Source organism: Peromyscus maniculatus, chromosome 12 (genome assembly GCF_049852395.1).
Source record: "Peromyscus maniculatus bairdii isolate BWxNUB_F1_BW_parent chromosome 12, HU_Pman_BW_mat_3.1, whole genome shotgun sequence".
NCBI lineage: Eukaryota > Metazoa > Chordata > Mammalia > Rodentia > Cricetidae > Peromyscus > Peromyscus maniculatus.
In genome coordinates this window covers 12583431-12599436 of record NC_134863.1, presented here as the reverse complement: position 1 = coordinate 12599436, position 16006 = coordinate 12583431, and the positions used below count along the sequence as shown (strand labels likewise).

General features: G+C 41.3%; 2 protein-coding genes across 4 annotated transcripts in view; one reads left to right on the top strand and one right to left on the bottom strand.

Annotated features, from left to right (window-relative positions):
* LOC143268227 (uncharacterized) overlaps positions 1 to 13211 on the bottom strand; it is a 76347-nt gene extending 63136 nt beyond the window's left edge. Inside the window, exon 1 of the mRNA XM_076549373.1 lies at positions 12463 to 13211. The gene's annotated coding sequence lies outside the window, so the exon portion shown is untranslated. The remainder of the gene's footprint in view (positions 1 to 12462) is intronic.
* Positions 13212 to 13687: 476 nt separating this feature from the next.
* LOC143268222 (insulin-like growth factor 2 mRNA-binding protein 2) overlaps positions 13688 to 16006 on the top strand; it is a 78840-nt gene continuing 76521 nt past the window's right edge. The window contains exon 1 of one of the 3 annotated variants that reach the window (XM_076549362.1): positions 13688 to 13965. In XM_076549362.1, coding sequence (XP_076405477.1) covers positions 13805 to 13965 — 161 coding nt within the window. In that variant the 5' untranslated portion in view covers positions 13688 to 13804. The remainder of the gene's footprint in view (positions 13966 to 16006) is intronic. The other 2 variants (XM_076549364.1, XM_076549363.1) reach the window with 2 other exon arrangements.

Below are 16006 nucleotides of genomic sequence, written 5' to 3'. Positions count from 1 at the left end.
TCATTCTTTCATCCTTCCCTCTCCTCCCTCTCATCCTTCCTCTGTTTTTTCCTTCTCCTTCATATCTCCTTTAGTTTCCAGCCTGTCATCTCTGCTCTTCTTCAACTTCTACATTTACTATTATTTTCTCCAGTTCCCTCTACCAGTCTGAAGTGCAAAGCTGGACTCATTCTTGCCTGGCAGAAGATTTAATGTGATTTTTTTCAGCTATCATGAGCATTTGGGAGGAAAAGATAGTTCCTAGAGCCACTAGAGCACATTTTAGTAGCTAGTGTCTGCAGTCTCAGCTACATAGAAGCAAAGGATAGAGGAACATTGCACATCTCTGTATCCTTCATGCTTAGCATAGGGCCTACTGCACACAAGGTACCTGACACACAGCTACAGATCTCAGGAACCGACACTGACATCTGAGGCCTGAACTCCAAATTTCCCTGCTTATTAGAGGCATGACTTAGGTTAAGTTACCTAGGAGGCACTCCAAGATTCATGTTTCCTATGTAATATGTATAACAACACAATATAGCATAATGTAATAATAATTATATTAAGTCATGTAATAATATAGCATAAACAATAAAAATGAAGACAACAATACCTATATGCAAAGAACCAGAAAGCTTTCTGATAAAAGTACTTTGTGAGTATGAAAATAGAATTATTCAAGTATGGGGATTACATGGGAAATTCCAAGAAATTTATAGTTTTAAAAACTACTCTAAGGCCCGGCGGTGGTGGCGCACGCCTTTAATCCCAGCACTCGGGAGGCAGAGGCAGGCGGATCTCTGTGAGTTCGAGGCCAGCCTGGGCTACCAAGTGAGTTCTAGGAAAGGCGCAAAGCTACACAGAGAAACCCTGTCTTGAAAAACCAAAAAAAAAAAAAAACTACTCTAAATACAAAAAGAAACTCCTTTTAGAAGTGGGGATACACTGAATTGGTCCCTTCCAAGTAACTAGAATAGGAAGAGTTAAACTAAGAGGTCCTCTCCTCTTCTCCTCCCCTCCCTCCCCTCCCGACTTCTTTCCTCTAACTCTAATGGCGTGGGTTAATTTGGTTGACAAAGCAAATCAGCAGAGTGGATACACAGATATGTAAAGATGACTGATTAACCATTCATCTCAGTAAAGGCATTTCCAAAGGTATAAATAGCCAAGACCTGTAAATGCTAAGCACATGCTCCACCATCGAGCTTTAGCCCATCTACCAAAACTGCTCTCCAATGAATCTCTAGAGGAGTGACTGTGGTATCCACTTATATCTTTAAAAAAAATCAGAGCTTTTAATTCTCTTTGGGTTATTGGCACAGTATGTGTCAGCCTGCTTTGTAATGCCATAATGGAATATTGCACAGAAAATGATAATAGAAACGAAGTTGCTAAGGGACTCTGAGAGGGCCAGCATCTAAGGGCACCAGCACTGAAGGGTACCAGTATTGAAGGACTGCATCTGGTGAGAGCCTTTTTGCTGCAGGAAGTGAGATAAGAAGGCAGGGACGGAGGGAGGGAAGGGAGGAGGGAGGGAAGATGACTAGAGGACTGAGCACATCTTTTGATAACAAATCCACCCCTTATGTAAGAGTCTCGATCTAGTAGTCATGGAGGGGATGCTCCCATGTGGAATCATTAGCAAACCAGGCAGCCACCAGTCAGGGGAAAGTGTCTGCATGTGGTGTGCAGAGTCAGCTGTGAGGCACGTGAGGTCATGTCCCAATAGAAAAAAAGACATTGCTCATTTCCCTTTATCCTCTTCTTAAAGATTCCAACTCTTTTTTTTTAAAGATTTATTTATTTATTATATATACAGTGTTCTATTTGCATGTATCCCTGCAGGCCAGAAGAGGGAGCCAGATCTCATTACAGATGGTTGTGAGCCACCATATGGGTGCTGGGAATTGAACTCAGGACCTATGGAAGAACAACCAGTGTTCTTAACCTCTGAGCCATCTCTCCAGCCCCAAGATTCCAACTCTTAATAATATCAAAATACAATTAAGACTCAACATGAGTTTTAGAAAATATAAACACAACATGCAAGCTTGGTATATTACTTATGCTTTAGCCGTTCTCAAAACCAGAGTAGCCCAATTTAGCAAATTTTCACTGCTCCCAGAAGTAATCAGATGTTGGCATTTCTTGTTTATTACCACATTACTGATGTGATAATGAATCCTTATTTGTATATTTATTTTATATTATTTTATATATATTAGCCTTAAGATTCAAATGGCACTATTTCCACTAAAGGAAATAGTTTTGAAAGAATCTGCTTGAAAAAGTATTTTTATAGGTATAAAAAAATTGATTGTATTATAATGTAAAGCTCTTTAATTGATGGTAAAGTGTTTTCCTATATATTATTAGCGATTTATGTCTCAGCGAACTTCTCTTTTTAGCTATTAAGGCCTGATTATTTTTTCTTACATTGGAATGAACTCTTTCCTGATAAATATATTTTCCTGGTTTGTGGTTCTTTAAATTTTAGTTTTTTATAGATTTATGACTGTTTCATACCTTCATTTAACTTTTTCTTTTACTGTCTTTGCCTTAGAAGTTGAAAATATTAGAAGTTAGCATGCTGCCCAGAAATGACTAGTTGTTCTATTAATAAAGGATCATTTTAGAGGCTATCACTGTACCTATCTGCCTCACAGCTGACTCTGCACACCACATGCAGACATTTTCCCCTGACTGATGGCTGCCTGGTTTGCTGATGATTCCACAACTACTAATTTCAAGATCTGCAGAAATTTCCAAAGTCTTCTGACTCTCGAGAAGCTAAACCTGATTCCCATTTTCTGGATTATTCCTATTATGGGATACCCATTTGGAGACATTGAAATGCTGGAACCTACAAGATGTTGAGCAAATGTTTACTACATGGATATAAAAAATATCAGGGGTGGTGGTACAGAGAGTGTGGTGGTATTCTAATTGTACTGAAATGTGATTTTGATTGTATGTTAATAAATAAAGTTGCCCCGGGGTCAGAGCTATTAGAGCCATAGACAGAGTGTGGCGGTGGTGGCACATGCCTTTAATCCCATAGATCTCTGTGTGTTCAGGGATACAGCCAACATTGGAGACATATGCCTTTAAGACCTAGGGGGCTGTACACTCAGACAGTGACGAGGCAGTCACGTGTTTCGGTTTACAATCAATGAGAAGGCAGGACAATAATACTATAAAAAAGATGTACAGACAGGATATAGCTCTCTTTCAGGAAGCTGGGACAGCAGAAGGAAGGGTGAGATTTTAGCTCTGAGCTCTGACCTCTCAGCTTTCTCTTTTACATTGTTTCTGTGTTTCTTATTTAATAAGACGGTTGGTTACATCTACATCTGGCGCCCAACGTGACAAGAATCCATTAAAAATCGCTTGGCTTGGCGGCAGGTCCGCTTTCCCGCAAGGGCGGCAGGCAGCGGCAGGCGGCGGCCGGCTTAATAGTCGGAGCAGCGGCCCCCTAGTCCTTGGCCTCAGGCCGGACTAACTGAGCTGCTTGCTTAAAGCCTGCTAGCTTAAAGCCGGTGCTACAAACAACTCAGACCTGCCCTGCCGAACAGGGCCCTGCCTGTAAAGCCAACGCACGTGGTCGGAGCTTAAGGAAGCCAGACCCAAGCCTTGACTCGGCACAAGAGGGAACACGTGGCTTTAGCCGGCTACGCTTTCTTGTGCGTTCTCTCTCTCTCTCTCTCTCTCTCTCTCTCTCTCTCTCTCTGTCTCTCTCTCTGGATTTACACCTGGGACACTAGGTGGCTGTTTTGAAAATCCCCTCGGATTTCTACTGTTCTACACAGATTTGGTAAGTCATAACATATCAGATATTTTAAAGGAAACTATCTAAAAGAGATTTTTTTCTACATTAAAAAATGGGTTTTATGTGTACATTGGAAGAAAATTGGTTTTTGTTCGAAATTTTAGGCAGTCTGACAATGGAACAACTATATAATATTAGTATTGGTGAAATTATGAAGCTTATCACTATGGTAATCCTCATTTCAATATTTAAAAAGATAGTCAATTTAAGTGCCAGGATAACAGCTTTAGAAGAACTTGTTAAACCTGTAAAAATTCAGACAGAAGAAATTAACAGTGAAGTTGTTTCAAGTCTGGATCATAAGGTTACAGAAAGAAAGCCTGTTTTCACACAGTCACTCTTAATTTATCCTGTAACCATACAGCAGATGCCTGATCAAATGGCTACACAAAATATTTGGGCTCCAATTGAAATGTTGGATTTAAAAAGGTTTAAGGAGGCAATAGTATCTTATGGTATGCATTCCCCATATGTAAAGCAAATGTTAAACTCTTGGTCAACATATAATAGGATAGTACCACAGGACTGGCGGGACCTTGCACAAGGTGTTCTGGAACCCAGCCAGAGACTTCAATTTCTGACCTGGTTTAAGGAGGAGGCTAAAAACATAGAAAAACAATGGAGGGATAAAGGAATACAAGTTTGCCAGGATCAGCTTATTGGAGAAGGCCAATATGCTTCAGTACAAACACAATGTTTATATGATGTCCAAACCCTAATTTTATGTCGAACGGCAGCCTTGAATGCATGGGACAGAGTTGAGGAACCAGGAAAAAAATCTGAGTCATTTACAAAGGTGATGCAAGGCCCAAAAGAGTCTTTTACAGATTTTTTACAAAGACTGGCTTCAGCAGTAAAGAGAATGGTCACGGATTCAGAAGCTGGTAAGGCAATAATTGAATCTTTGGCCTTTGAGAATGCGAATGCAGCATGCAAAAGAATAATCAAGCCATTAAGGGCAAGATCTGAACCTATGGAAGATTGGATTAGAGAAACAATTAATGTTGAGGCTGATGAGCATGATGATACGTGGGTAGGAGAAGTAATTTCAAAAGGTTTGAGGAGTGTTAGATGTTTTGGATGTGGAAAGCAAGGACATTTGAAAAGGGACTGTAGACAGGTCATTCCCAGAAAAATGTTTCTTCAAGGAACAATGGCAACAGAATGCCCCCTTCCTTCTGGAGTATGCAGAAGGTGTGGTAAGGGAAAACACTGGACCAACGAATGTAGATCAACAAAGGACAGACAGGGTAATCCTTTGCCTCAGTCTTCGGGAAACTCCCAGAGGGGCCTCAGGCAGGCCCCCATTGCAAATCCAGTTCAAACCTTTCCTGAAGCCATAGAGGAAATCCCTGCTCTGAGCGATTAAATAACCAAATGCCTATTGGAATAAATCATGCTGGTCAGGATGATGAAACAGAGAGAATAGAAAATTCAGGAGAAAACATAAAGAAAATTTTTTGGCAAGCTTTTATTAATGAACAAAGACCAAAATTAACGATAAAAATAAATGGTGTTTTGTTGTCTGGTCTGGTAGACACAGGTGCGGACGTTACCATAATTGCACCAGAATTTTGGCATCCAACTTGGCCTCTTCAGGAGGTAAACGTTCAACTGTTAGGAATTGGGACATTATCTCAGGTGACACAGAGTGCAAGACGGCTCGAATGTATAGGTCCAGAAGGACAGAGAGGAAAATTAAAACCATATGTGGCTAACATAACTATGAACCTGTGGGGTCGAGACTTGTTGCAACAATGGAATACTCAGATTAACATCCCTCCAATCTCAGAAACAAATCATAAACTAGCACATGTTACTGAGAGAAATATTAGAAGATATTGTTCTAATGAGTGGTCACCAGCCATCCATATTATACAAGAACAGGGCACAATAACTGATGATCTTCCAAAGACACCAACAGTTTTACCTTTAAAATGGTTAACAGACAAGCCTGTATGGGTCCAACAATGGCCTTTAACAACAGAGAAACTCCAGGCTTTAGAAGAGCTGGTAGAAGAACAGTTAAATGCTCAGCATATTGAAAAATCAACCAGCCCTTGGAATTCTCCTGTATTTGTTATTAAAAAGAAATCTGGTAAATGGAGAATGGTAACAGACCTTAGAGCAATTAACAAAGTAATTCAGTCAATGGGCTCTCTACAATCTGGGATGCCTTTGCCTACTCTGTTACCAAAAGGATGGCCTCTCATAGTTATTGATTTAAAAGACTGTTTTTATTCAATACCCTTACAAGAAAAAGACAGAGAAAGATTTGCTTTTACAGTGCCTACTTATAATAATTCTCAACCGGTTAAAAGATTTCAATGGAGGGTCCTCCCACAGGGAATGTTGAATAGCCCAACTCTGTGCCAATACTTTGTACAACAGCCATTGGAAGTGATACGTAAAAAATTTCCTAAAACTATAATTTATCATTATATGGACGATATTTTACTAGCTGACTCAAATGCAGATACTTTAGAAATAATGTTTGAAGAAGTAAAGAAAATTTTGCCTTGCTGGGGATTACAAATTGCTCCTGAAAAGATACAAAGAGGAGATTCTATTAATTATTTAGGATATAAAATAGAGCTACAAAAAATTAGACCCCAAAAGGTGCAAATTCGGAGAGATAGGCTACAGACTCTTAATGACTTTCAAAGATTATTTGGAGATATTTCTCATCTACGAACTATTGTTGGGGTAAAAAATGATGAACTGACTAATTTGTTCAAAACCTTAGAAGGTGACAAGGACTTAAATAGTCCAAGAGAATTATCACCTGAAGCTGAGAAAGAATTAGCCTTGGTAGAAAAGAAAGTGCATGAAGGACACGTGGATCATATTGATCCAAAGCTGGATTGCATTTTGGTTATTTTACCTTCTAGGCGTTCTCCTACTGGAATATTAATGCAGAGGGAAGATATTATATTGGAATGGATATTTTTACCAAATAAACCAAATAAAAAATTAAAAACTTATGTGGAAAAAATCTCTGACTTGATTTACAAAGGAAAATTGAGACTTTGTCAATTAGCAGGCATAGACCCAGCAGAAATTGTCGTACCTTTAACTAAGGAGGACATTGAAAAATTATGGACAGAAAGTGAACCTTGGCAAAGAGCTTGCAGTAATTTTTTGGGAGAAATTAACAGCAAATATCCCAAAAGCAGTAGAATTGATCTTATAAAGAGAGCTGACTGGATCTTGCCTCAAATTGTACGGCAAAAACCCATATCTGGAGTTCGTACATTTTATACAGATGCCAATAAAGAAGAAAGGCAGGTTACAAATCAGAAAATTTAAGTAAAGTGGTTCAAAGTCCATATAATTCAGTTCAAAAATCAGAATTGTATGTTATTCTTGGTATTAATGGATTTTTCAGAACCTCTCAACATAGTAACTGACTCTCAGTATGCTGAAAGAGTGGTGTTACATATTGAGACTGCAGAATTTATCCCTGATGCTTCAGAATGAACTTCACTATTTATTCAATTACAAGATACAATCAGGAAAAGGAAACATCCTTTATATATAACTCACATTCGATCCCATACTGGTCTGCCAGGCCCTCTAGCACAAGGCAATGATGAGATTGATAAATTATTGATAGGAAATGTGCTGGAGGCCTCAGAATTTCATAAAAAACATCACGTCAATAGTAAAGGTTTAAAAAAGGATTTTTCCATAACCTGGCAACAAGCCAAAGAAATAGTAAAGAAATGTCCTACTTGTTCCTTCTACAATCAAACGCCATTACCAGCAGGATGTAACCCAAAGGGTACTCAGAGAAATGAAATCTGGCAGATGGACGTGTTTCACTTTGCAGAATTTGGAAAACTGAAATATGTACACCACACCATCGATACTTATTTAGGATTTCAATGGGCAACTGCTTTGAGTTCTGAAAAAGCTGATTCTGTAATCACTCATTTGCTAAAAGTCATGGCCATTATGGGTATACCTGCACAAATCAAAACTGACAATGCTCCATCATATGTCTCTGTTAAAATGAAACAGTTTTTTGCTTATTACAATATAAAGCATATTACAGGAATACCAAGGTCAAGCAGTTATAGAAAGATCAAACAGAACTCTAAAGGATATGCTAAATAAACAGAAATGGGTAACAAAAACTCCCAGAAAGAGACTGCATAATGCTCTTCTAACTTTGAATTTCTGAATGCCAATGAGAAAGGAACAACAGCTGCAGAGAGACATTGGATAATAGAAAAAACTACAGAATTAAATCAGCCTATATACTTTAAGGGTGTGCTGACCTCAGAATGGAAACCAGGGTATGTATTACGTTGGGGACGAGGTTTTGCTTTTGTTTCTACAGGAGAAGATAAGCTGTGGGTACCATCAAAATTGATAAAGGTTCGATTTGAACAATAGAGACCTCTTAATTAGAGGAGGTGATAGTTCATCAACCAGCATGAACATCCAATTTAAACTAACTTGTACCAGTAACACATGCCTTTTCATTTAATCAGATAATAATTTGCCAAGAAGGAACATCCCCAAAATTAGTCTTGGGGAAAGGTTTTTGTTTTTGTCTTTTAGGAGAATGAAGGGTAAGGAATCTGAAGAACACTGGACAAATGAGACAACTGAGGAAAAGGGACAAATCATCTATCCCAAGAAACAGAGTGAAACGGTGTATGGGTATATATTATCTAAAAAATTTTATGTCTTCCTAAATGTTTCTGCTTTTCTCTAAAGATTTAACACTATTGGTCTTCTAATAGTCCCAGTTCAATTAAAATTTAAAGCTGACTTTGGAGTTGGAGAATGGCTCTCTCCTTCTTTAAACTCAAACATGTTGTTAAAATGAAAATACAAACTCCCTGTATCATGCCAGAATAAAAGAGCCATCTTCTGCTATGGTACAGGACAAAAGCAAAATTAATTAAGGGACTATTCTATTACTAATCTCAACTCTTTGATTCTATTCTGATTCTTTAAACTTTTCTTAAAGTATGAATTTTATATCAAAATTTACAAGATTAATATATATATATAGATATTTATACATTTTAAACTTTGTTAAGATATAAATGGCATCTAGATTACTAACTAATTCTAAAAAAAAAAAAAAGGCTTCAATTACCTGCATATACATGTCTTTGTGTTCGAGTCTCTTATCAGTTTTCTGCAGGAAATCAGGGCCAGGCCTAACATCAACTGAAGTCTCCAGAAAGAAGATGGGGCCCCACAACAACAACAATTCCACGTGGACAATAATAATATCATTAAGCTGACAAACATCATCCACAGATCAGCTTTGAACTACAAGGTGCTCAGAGCAATTTTGAGATGACTAGCTGAGATGATCCAGTCTCAAAGACTACTTGAATAAGGACTTGAGATAAACCCTGAACTTTGGCATTATACACAGACTGGATAATGAAGGATATAGTTACCTCTCCTAGAATTTGACAATTAACCTAAAATTTTTCTTTCAGGATAAAGAAAACTTCGCCCATACCCAGCAGGAAGCAATTTTAAGAATACGACGCCCACATTCCCAAAGAGGTGGTGTCGGGTGGGTGGTTTTTTGGTCTTTTTAATGGGTTTTGGGTCTGGGATAATTTTCAGTATTTAGGGGGGTTGGTTACAAGTTATTGTCAAGGGTTAGGAAAAAGCACTACTGACGGGAGAGACAAGGGCTCCTGTGACAATGGTGACCAGCACTTAGTACGTCCATTTGCAAACAACTCAGATGGCAGGACTTGACTTCCCGGAGTTGCAGATGTTTTGTTCCCTCTTGAAGGAATAAATGACTGATATCTGTTCCTGGATGTGTTTCATGTTTTAAGTTTTCGAGTCCGCCTGGAACTCCAACAATACTCCACACAGGGACAGGTACTGAAGTAAAGGCTGATGATGACCTGGAGGTAGAGACTCTTCCATAAGGGTGTGCCTATTATACAACGGCATTCTGTGTCACTAGGCTAAACCATATGGGGCTAAAATCTGCCCCCTGAGTCTTTTCTGAGTCCACACTTTATACATCTCGGAGTCCCCGGCTGCTCACAGTTTCTCACCGATGCACTCCCCTCAACCTGTACTCTCTGGCCTTTCATTTGGGCTTCATGGGTAGGACAGTCAGATGTGCAGTGCTGGGGTCAGAAATGATACCCTAAAAGGAAGGACTCAAACCACTTTTCTCCCCAACCTTCTCTTGCCTTCTTCCCCCACCACTGCCCCCCCCCGCCCCCACTTTCTCCCTAGGCAAGATACAAAAGGTAGAATTCACTTCCCCCAGGTCAAGTCATAATCAATAGTCAGACTATATGTGATCAGTCTGCCTTTCTAGCAGTCAGGAAGGGATCACTTCTCTTTGTGCTCCTACAGCAGGAAACTGGAGTGGTTTGAAGAAAAACAGTTAAGTGAATGAATATCAAGTCATTTTTAAACTTGATTTTTGGGTGTGTGACAAAACTGTCTGTCTTTTGTTAGACCATCTTCCAATGTTTAGGTCAAGTGTGATGGCCATATAGAAATCCTCTATTTTGATCTAGATCACTTGCATTACATTTCCATTCAGACTATTAATAGAGTCAATAAAGACAGAGCCCCTTTTTCCAAGGGCAGGCACATCTTTACAAGGGATCTCTGTAGACGAAATTCTAAACAGTCTTAGTAAATAAGAAACACAGAACCAAATACACAGGTAAATAGCTAAAGAGATCAGAGAGTCGTGACGACCTTATCTTACCTCTCACCTCGTTGCTTCCCAGAGGAGAGAGTTTCTTCCGATATGACTTGTCTTTTTATTACCTTTCTGTTCTGCCTTCTCATTGGCTCTAAACCCAACCACATGACTTCCTTGTCACTGCCTGTCTACACAGACCTCTAGGTTTCTATGGTTGGTACTGGGATTAAAGGCTCGTGTCACCACGATTAGCAGTGTCCTTGACCACACAGAGACTCTGCCTGCCATGTGATCAGATTAAGGACATGTGCTACCACCACTGGACTTATGTTTAATGGCTTGCTTTTACCTCTGATCTCCAGGCAACTTTATTTATTAACATACAAATAAAATCACATTTCAGCACAAATAAAATATCACCACAGATCTCAGTTATCAACACTATCTCTGCGGTGTGATTCCTAACTGAGGGAATGGAGATATTGGGCCAAGTCAGTACGGACCTTAACACCTGATCCTTCTGTTCCCACAGCTGAGGGTTAGGATTACAGCTCCATTATCACCACCAGGCTCTGTGCATACAAGGCAAGCACTCTAACAATGGTGCTTCCTAAACAGCATGGACTTTCTTTTTTTTTTTTACCACCTTTAAACTGGAGAAGGGAAAAGGAATAAGCAAGAAGACCAGGTGGGAAGTTACTTAAAATCCTATTGAGGCGAATCAGAACAAGATATCACCTGTGACCTTTGCTGCCCACAGTGATCCACTTATTAGAAATGTTCCAAAGCACCCCAAAATAGTGCCACCAGATAGGGACTAAGTGTTCAGACACATGAGGCTGTGGGTGGGGGAATTTCACATTCAAACCATGAAACTGTTTGTTTTAAGACACAGTCTCTGTTGTGTAGCTTAGGATGATCCTCCTGCCTCAGTCTTCTGAATGCTGAGATTAGAGGTGTGTGCCACCAATTCAAGATATCCTGTGTGAGATTTCTTTGGTTTGGTTTGGTTTTGTGTCAGGGTCTTCCTATAGACCTATGTGGCTCAGAATGGCCTAGAACCTTCAAGGTTCAGACATTAGCCTGTAAGATCTTTAACAACCTGTTTTCTATATGAACACTTGATCTCTTCTTTTGTTTCAGCTACTCTACAGTGTCAACTACAACATCTTTCCTTAGTGTCTGACACCAGTTTGTTATTGAGTCTTCCTATGATTTTGATTTCTGCTGAAAATAATAGCTCCAGATGGTTGAAAACATTGGGGAAATGGAGATATCAGTGATACTGTCATGAAGCCTTACCTGTGAGAGGACATACAGAACCCTCTGAAGACTCATAACCCCAAAGAGCTTTACACCTAAGGTTGCATGTATTTACTGGTGCAACGATATCCTTGATGAAAATGTACATGTGGAACTAAAGTATTTTTGTCAAAGATTGGGATTAAGTTAAAAAAAATGTTTTCTCCCATGCCATACTGGACAAAATTATCACTATTTTTGCTGAACTGGTAATCAAACCAAGAGCCTTGTGTATGCTAGGCTTACCCCTAGGTTATATTGACAGACTACGTGTTTATTGCTGAAGGGATGTGCCCATGATATGAAGCCACATAAAATAGCAATGGATATCTAGAAAAAGCCTGCCTCCAAAATTCAACAGCAGCAATTCGCATACAACTTGTGTGTGTGTGTGTGTGTGTGTGTGTGTGTGTGTGTGTGTGGTGTTGGTGATAAAACCTAGGACCACATGCACGATAAGTTTTAAATTTCTTCTGCAGATTAATCCTTGCTGCATACATTGATTTATGGTAGTGATTCTCAAACATTAATACGGATAGAGATCACCTGAGGACCATTTGAACTGCCTAGGCGTGGGAATGGCACAGGATTCTCCATACTTGGCATGCTTTTGGGGACGCTGATCCATAGACCACACTCATGTTCAAGTATTGGTAAATGGATATTACGTGGCCACACTGACCTGAATTGTTAGGTCTCTAAGCGTAAAGATGAGACCACAGATGTAAGTGAATTCACTGCTTGTTTTACGGTCCATGGTAAGAATTCTCTTCTTCTCTGTTCTCCCTCTTCCGCCTTGCTTTGTCTTCAGGCACTTAGATCTGACAGAAATGAACTATATACCTTTTTACATGGGTGCTGGAGATCTGAACTCGGCTCCTCATGCCTGTGTGGCAAGCATTTTACCAACTAAACCATCTTCCCAGCTCTGAAAAATTAACTCTTTAAAAGCCAGTCCTCAGCTATTGAATGGTAACATGGGGGTGATGGTGGTATAAATCCGAGTCAGCCCTCCTCCTCACATCCACTTACTATAATCTCCTCTCTCCACTCAAACATCTGCTAGAGAAAGGCATTATCTGTCTCTGAACAGCAGGCTCCGACAGCAGCAAAACTCTTCGATAAAGTGAACAGCGTGTCTGAGTCCTGAGTTTCCCAGAGACGGGACATCCATCTCCAGAAAGGGCCTGCCATTTGCTGTAACAGCGGCCCCCAAGTCCATCAGTAACGAGCCAACTGGCTGAAACAGGCACTTGGTGGTAAAGCAGAACGTTCTGTCCTTTGGCCAGGAGGAGCCAAGTGTCCACCGGCGATGATGTACGCGCATCTGGCTCGCTCTGCCCTTCTTCTGATGCCTCTTCAGCCGGGCACTGCACACCGTTAAGGTAATTAGACGAGTACCGAGTCCGCAAGTATAGTCCTTTGCTGGACCTTCTGCAGAAGCACGGCTACCTCCGCAGGCTGTGAGGGAGGGTAAATGTCCTGGGCTTGGTGCACAGCCCCCCCCCCTCCCCCAGCTACCGTGCAGGAAAGGCCAAGGACGCCCCAGCACGCTGCCCTTCGCTGCCACCAGACACGGGGCCCGGCTCCGACGCCTAAGAGGCAGGTATACCTCGGCCAGTCTACAGAGGCCACGCCTCCTTCCCCTTCCCCCTCCGCAGAAGGTGATGGGCGTGGCCTGGGCGGTGATTGCCACGTGACGGCGGCGGTCGCAGTAAGCAGTGCCCAGAGCCCGGAGCCTGCGGGCGGAGCTGAAGCAGCGTTTGCAGGCGGAAGTGCGGAGGAGCGGCTGCGCCAGTCCCACTCCTCACTCCGAAGGTGCAAGAACGGACTTAAACGCCTGGAAGCTTGGACTCGGCTCGCGCGTCTGCGCAGGCGCACTTATGCTCCTGGCGCCTGTCTGGCTTCCCAGGGCAGGGGGCGGAGCCTGTGGATAGCCCCGGAGCTTCTATGGGAGGTTGGACCCGGCACGTTTGGAGTTATTTTGTTATTGGGAGAAAAGGCCTTGCTGCGAGCTTAAGAAGATGCCGAGAGTGTCGATCCACGCCCTCACCTCCCGGTTTAAATTTAATTCATTCCCATATGTTTATCACCTAGTAGCAAACCGTTTTGCTGTGTATTGGGTTAGAGATGAAAAAGATGATCGTTGCCCCCGAAGGATCAGAAGATCTAGCAGAGGAAGCAGGTGAATGAAAAATTGAGGGCTGCAGATAAGGCTCAGTGGTACAGCTGTTCAAAAATGTGCTACATTTTATTTCTCCATACTTAGAACACTGAATTTGGGTCTGTTTTTCTAGTTTTAAATTGTGTCGTTGTAATAATTTGTGTTCATCTAGGGGTAGATTAATTTTCATGTTGTGAGGCAACTGCATCCGCACAGTCCGGTTTCTGCTTCTGAGTTAGGGTTGTATCTGGTACTCGTTGCCTTCTTTCTTATGTACTTTTTCTTCTCAACTTTTTTAGATTACATCCTTAAATTATTTTTAAAGAAAATACCAATGTGATTGGCAACCTTTATTTATTTTTAGTTCATATGTATGAATGTTTTGCCTGCATGTGTGTAAGTGCATTGTGTGTGTGTGCGCGCGCGCGTGCAAGTGCACCTGATGCCTTTGGAGGTCAGAAGTGGGTGCCAGATCCCCTGGAAATATAGTTAAGGGTGGTTGTAAGCCCCCGTGTAGGTGCTGTAATCTGTTTTTGGTTTGTTTTGGGCTTTTTGGTGCTTTTTGTTTTGTTGTTTGGTTTGGGTTTGGGTTTTTCAAGACAGGGTTTCTCTGTGTAGTCCTGGCTGTCCTGAACTCCCTTTGTAGAGCAGGCTGGCCTCGAACTCACAGAGATCAGCCAGCCTCTGCCTCCAGAGTACTATGATTAAAGGCATGTGCCGCCACCACCCAGTGTAGCTGCTATAATTTGAATCCAGGTTGTCTGTGAGAGCATTAAGTGCTCTTAAACTGCTGAACCATCTCTCTAGACCCAACAACTCCCATTTGACTGCTCAATTGATTTCAAGTTTTTGATTATTTTTTTCCTCATTCTGTTCGAGATCTATGACTTCCAATCTAGAGACTGATGTTTTTGATTTATGTATTATATCTTGTGGCTTAGTTACTGTTCTGTTGCTGTGAAGAGACACCATAACCAAGGTGACTTATAAAAAGAAGCATTTAATTTGGGGCTTGCTTATAGTTTCAGAGGACTAGCCTGTAATCATGGTGGGAAGCATGGAGTCAGGCAGGCAGGCATGGTGCTGGAGAAGTAACTGAGAGCTTACATCTTAACCACAAAATGAAGTAGGGGAAGGAGGGAGGAAGGAAGGGCGAGAGGGAGGGAGGGAGAGGGAGAGGGGGAGGGAGGGAGGGAGGGAGGGAGGGAGGGAGGGAGGGAGAGAGAGAGAGAGAGAGAGAGAGAGAGAGAGAGAGAGAGAGAGAGAGAGACTGAGACTGACTGGATGTCATGGGCTGTGGGATTTTGAAACCTCAAAACCCACTCCAGTGATCTCTGTGATCCCAGAGGCCAGAAGGGTATCATCAGTGTGAAGCAAGAAGTCAGCCTTCCTCAACACAACTCAGTGGCTGTTGTTGGTTCAAACTTCTAGAGGCTAACAAAGGACAGTTTATGTTAGGCATATTTAAGCACAGCACATTTTGAGAAAAAGTTTTCTGGTGATAATTAATTCAATCCTGTGTGTACAACAAAGCTTAAGACATGGTTACATTGAAACTCTTTCCAAGGTACATGGAAAGAGTTTCAATTAAGATGGATTGTATAGATTGACTACATGCGGCATGTTAAAGGTCTGGGGGAAGAGCTGGTGTGGTGTTGGTCATACAGATAGTGCAAAGGTTATTAACTACCTCTGCTCTCATTTGTAAAGTACGTGTGACATCTCCGATAAAGATGGGCTCTACTGGCTGAGAAACAACGCTCAAGATAAGGGTCTGGGGAGGATGACTGAGACAAACACCATGTGTGGTCTGGCCATAGAAATAGTTCAGAGGTCACCAGGCTATTAACCAAATCATTCCCAGCGTTATGGGCAGAGAAGAGATGATACATCTCTTCCTTTGAAGAGACAAGCCTTAGTTTAACGTTCCTGGTTTCCCTAGTGCTTATCTGTGAGCACAAGGATTTCGTGCCCTCTACAGCCCACCCTGAGTGACACACCTTCCACAAGAGGTACTAATCCTTCTAAATAGTTCATCAACTGAGAACACATTCAAATGGAT